The sequence below is a fragment of the Babylonia areolata genome, chromosome 8 (genome assembly GCF_041734735.1).
Source record: "Babylonia areolata isolate BAREFJ2019XMU chromosome 8, ASM4173473v1, whole genome shotgun sequence".
NCBI lineage: Eukaryota > Metazoa > Mollusca > Gastropoda > Neogastropoda > Buccinidae > Babylonia > Babylonia areolata.
The window spans coordinates 30,400,162-30,405,161 of record NC_134883.1 but is presented as its reverse complement, the minus strand read 5'-3'; the positions used below and the strand labels follow the sequence as shown (position 1 = coordinate 30,405,161).

At 41.6% G+C, this 5,000-nt stretch overlaps 1 protein-coding gene across 2 annotated transcripts in view; it reads left to right on the top strand.

Moving 5' to 3' along the window:
- LOC143284728 (uncharacterized) overlaps nt 1-5,000 on the top strand; it is a 47,416-nt gene that overhangs the window by 18,429 nt on the left and 23,987 nt on the right. For both annotated transcript variants that reach the window (XM_076591675.1, XM_076591674.1), the window contains exons 5-6: nt 1,740-1,835; nt 4,376-4,507. In XM_076591675.1, coding sequence (XP_076447790.1) covers nt 1,740-1,835; nt 4,376-4,507 — 228 coding nt within the window. The remainder of the gene's footprint in view (nt 1-1,739; nt 1,836-4,375; nt 4,508-5,000) is intronic.

Below are 5,000 nucleotides of genomic sequence, written 5' to 3'. Positions count from 1 at the left end.
TTAAGTATATCACAAGTGAGTCTTGAAGGCCTTGCCTCTCTTGTTTTTGTGTGTAGTGCCCAGTTTTACGTTTATTTCGTGCAATCGTGGAGTCATGTGTTGCGTTTCTGTCACTGCTGAACAGAGGTTCAAGCCCTTCTGTTCTGTCAGTGACACTTCTCTTGGCTTTGCGCCCGCGGCCTTCTTGGAGGAAGGTCGTGCCTATTTGAGTTTGTTTTGGTTTTTTGCCCAGTTGACACCCTCACGTGGGGATGTTTTCTGTGTTTCGTGTGCTCCAGCTCAGAGGGTAGGGGTGCCCTGCTGGACATGTGTCGTCTGTTTAATTCCAGCGTCAGGGTAGTTGTTCCCGGCTGGCAGTTTGCAGCGTCCCACTTCCTGTGCTTTTCCTCTTCAGCCTGTGTTGGCCGGGCAGCGTTGTTGCTCCATCTGCTGCTTCTTGTACCCTTCTCGTCACTGTCGTCGTTTGTGCACTGCTTTCGTCGTCTTCATCTGTTTTCAGTCTTCACCGTCCAAGTCGTCGTTTTCCTCTTGTGTTGTGCAGTGCTTCAGTTTATTTATTCATCAAAAGTCCTAAGTTCACTGACAGCATTCTTCAGACCGGTTTTTTTGCTGGCCGGTCGTGTTTTCAAGTTTTGTGGGGTTTTTTGTGTTTATTTATTCATCCAATTGCTCATTATTTGAGTGTAACTGTACTGTGGCTGGGATTATGGTTATTGTTTTATTAATCAAGTTTGTGAGTGATTGAATAAAATGTATGTGAACGTTGAATTATTTTAGTCTGTGTCTGTGTTGTCTGGGTGTTAGTGCTGGGTTGGGTGGGGGTTTCTAGTCCGCTCTCTTATAGGGCGTGATTTTGAATGACAGTAGATATCTGGATCAACCCCTTGAGTACCGGGCATGTATCACGTAACGTGCATAGCAAAAGTCACTGATGACATCATCAGGAGAAGAGAAATGACAGTTTATCTAGAGTACTATATCTCCAGACCATTTTCACTGTTCTCGGCTGATTGTTTTGGACATTGTTTTATGGCTTGAAACATCACTTTATACTGTTTTTCCCCACGGCACTGAAGGGGTTATCTCACTCAGTACGGCCAGTCCTCTCTTCTCCTCTACACAGACCCCTCGGATGTCCAGTGGGTGTCTGAATGACCCAACCTTTAGTTTCCGTCGTCAGAATTGTGGTATTCTTTGTCAACATTCACCTCTTCAGTATAAGAGCCTTCCGCTTGCAATATTTTGATGATGGTAATTGGGCTGAAACGCTGTTAACGTCGTCTCTTTCGCCGTTCGTATGGAGAGAGTTATGATTTTTTTTTTTTTTTTGTAACATTGTGCTGCTTTGAAAAGACAATGGAAGAATTGGGTGTGTGGGTCCCTTTGCTTCAGAGCCTCCAAGGACAGTTTTATGAGTTAGTTTCAACCTGTTTGGCCATTGCAATTCTTTGTTTCGCAAAGAAGGTGCAGTTTTCCATGTGTTTGAACATTCTTTCTTTTCTTTTCGTTTTTTTTCAAACGGTGCAGTTTTCATTTCCTTTGATTTTTGTTTCTTCGAACAAGATGCAGTTTTAGTCTGTTTGAACATTTTGTTTGTTTTTTAAACAAGATCCAGTTTTAATCAGTTTAAACATTGCTTTTCTCTGCTTTTTCGGGTGTGTGTGTGTGTGTGTGTGTGTGTTGAACAGGGTGCAGTGTTCAATCTGATTGAACAGTGTTGTTTGTGTGTTCGTTTTCAGCGTGCAATGGGGGTTACCACGGCATAAACTGCGACTTGCGATGCGACCGAAATTGCGACTGGAGTGGTTGCTATATGAACAATGGAACGTGCATCCGTACGTACATGCTTCTCAGCTTGGAGATGATGATGATGATGATGATGATGATGATGATGATACAGACATACAAACACGCTCTAACAACAACGACGATGGTACTAACAATGATAATAGCAACGACTACGATCGACGATGATGATGATGATACTACTACTATTACAACTATTGATAAAAAAAAAAAATGATGATAATAAGAATAACACACACACACACACACACACACACACACACACACACACACCCACGCACGCTTAACAGTCACGTCTCTCGTTAAATCGACGACTTCTTTTTTACGAAGTATATTAAGCAATTTTCGTTAATTGTATGTCCATCCATGTCAAAAGATCATCTCTGGTTCCACGATCCATCTACCCTGGTCCCACCAGCTCGCCATTCAAACCTCGTCCTTCCTCTCCTAACCTGTAAACGATGACTCTGACAAAAATGTCTACATTCACCAGAATACTTGACAGGACCTCAGACAAAATTCCTCCTCCTCTCTCTCTCTCTCTCCACACACACACACACACACACACACACACACACACACACACGCACTCACGCACACACAAACACACATACACACACAGGGATGCATACACACAAATATACAAGCACACACGCGCGCGCGCGCCCGCACACACGCACGCACGCACACACACACACACAAGCACACACGAGTGCGCGCCCGCGCTCACACACACACGCACGCACGCACACACGCACATACACACACACACAAAAGCACATGCACACAAACACACGCGCGTGCCCGCTCACACACACACACATACAGAGAGAGACAGAGAGAGAGAGAGAGAGAGAGAGAGTTCTTTAATCTAAACAATTATATGTTTTGATTGTTTGAAACCGTGGCTTCCATTCTAGTTTAATGATTGTCTTTTAGGTCCAACGAATCCACAATCGTCTACTTTACCTACTTAAAAGTTTGTTGTTGTTGTTTTAATAGTTTAGATATACATTGTTGATTGTTTGATGGCTTTAGTGAATGTTTACTTGAATGATTGTTCATTTACTTTAAAGACCATCCGTTTACCTTTATGATCAATTATCTTAAACTTTAATGTCGGTTTGATTTTATTTTATTCTATTTTATTTTCTTGCTTGAATGAGTTGTTTATTTGAACGATTTTTGTTTTCAAATTATTTAAATTCCATGACTGCTTGCTTGCTTGCTTGCTTGCTTTTAATGAATGCTCGTTTTAATGGCAATGGTTTACTTTCATGACTGCTTGGATCAAAAGGCTGGTTGGTCTTGTCTCTCTAACCCCCTTGTGTGGGATTCTAATATCACGTGCGCTTAGAATCTTCTCTCGGTTCCAAGGCGGCCTGGAGGTGTTACCACTGCACCACTAGGACACCACATCACTTTAAAAAAAAAAAAGTATTCTTTCATTTTTTTTCCCTTTCACACCCATTCATGCACAGTTCTTTGTCTGCCTGTCTTTCTACTGATGGGCAACATTTGTCGACTTAAGTGTACGACTTTTCTACATGAACTTTGTCCAAGACAAAGTTTTTTTCTTCCTTTTAAAAAAAGAAAGAAAGTATTTTTCTATTCATTTGTTTATTTATTCATTTATCTATATATCTTTTTTTCATCTTTATCATTATTGTTATCGTTTCATTTTATTTCTTTTTCATTTTTGTTTCCTATTATTATTTTCATTATTATCATTATGATTATTATTATTTGTAATATTCATTTACTTCTCTCTTTATGTCTTTTTTTTTCTCAAAGCCTAAGCGCGTTGGGTTACGCTGCTGGTCAGGCATCTGCTTAGCAGATGTGGTGTAGCGTGTATGGATTTGTTCGAACGCAGTGACGCCGCCTCCTTGAGCTACCGATATTGATACTGATCACTATCATCATTTTTGACTCACTTGTGTAAACAGAGTCTATGTTTTAATCCGGTTGTCTGTGTGTGTGTGTGTGTGTGTGGGGGGGGGGGGTAAACTTTAACATTGACAGTTTCAGTTCCAGTTTCAGTAGCTCAAGGAGGCGTCACTGCGTTCGGACAAAACCATATACGCTACACCACATCTGCCAAGCATTGACATTTTCTCTGCAAATGCTTTGTCAGTTGACACCAAATTTGGCAACAACAAAAAAAAAAAGAAAAAAAAAGAAGGAAAAATTCAGTTCTTTCCAGTCATCTTGTTTAAAACAATATTGCACCTCTGGGATGGGCACAAAAATTTTTTAAAAAGCCTAATTATATGCAAACTGCATTTACTTTTATATTTATATTTTTTGTATTCTCTAAACTTGGCACTTTGACCTCTTATTCTGACACAACAAGAGGAGTCATTATTATCATTTTTTTGTTCAAACAGGAACTTCTTTTGCTAAGCATGGAATTTTTATTTATTTTGCAAACGTTTTGGTGCAGATAGTAAAAAAAGGGAAATTACTCTGTAATTTATGCTAGGGGACTTAATTTATCACAAGTGAGTCTTGAAGGCCTTGCCTCTCTTGTAAACCGTTTGTATTATCAGAATCATCATGTCCATAGGCTGCAGGAGTGGTCTGTACGGAGACACGTGTCAGCACTCCTGTGAGGACAACACCCCCGGGTGTCGGAACTGTGACCGCCAGGGCCAGTGCACGTTCTGCTCCGGTAACTTCGATCCTCCCAACTGCACAGGTATGGCAACTGAACAACAGTGCAGTGAGACACCCGACAACCCCCGACCCCCTGGGGGTGGGCGGGGTAGGGGGGGAGGGATACAGCTGTCTTCTTTTTCTTCCTCTTCCTCTTCTTCTTTTTCTTCTTCGTTCGTGGGCTGCAACTCCCACGTTCACTCGCATGTACACGAGTGGGCGTTTACGTGTATGACTTTTTTTTTTTTTTTTTTTTTTTTTTTTTTTACCCCGCCATGTAGGCAGCCATGCTCCGTTTTTTGGGGGGTAGGGCTGTTTAAATGGCGGGCGGTAACACGCGGCTGTTTAAACGTAAAGCTCCTCCTCATCGTAGAAAAGAAACTTGATTGACAAAAAAAAAGAGAGAGAAAGAAAAAGACGAAGAAAAAAAGCAACCCCTCCCCACCCCCCAACAAAACGACTGGACATGGGAATCGCAGCACTCCATTTAGTCAACGCAGAAGACAGTGGTCAGATGAAGTGCTGATGGTGGGTTT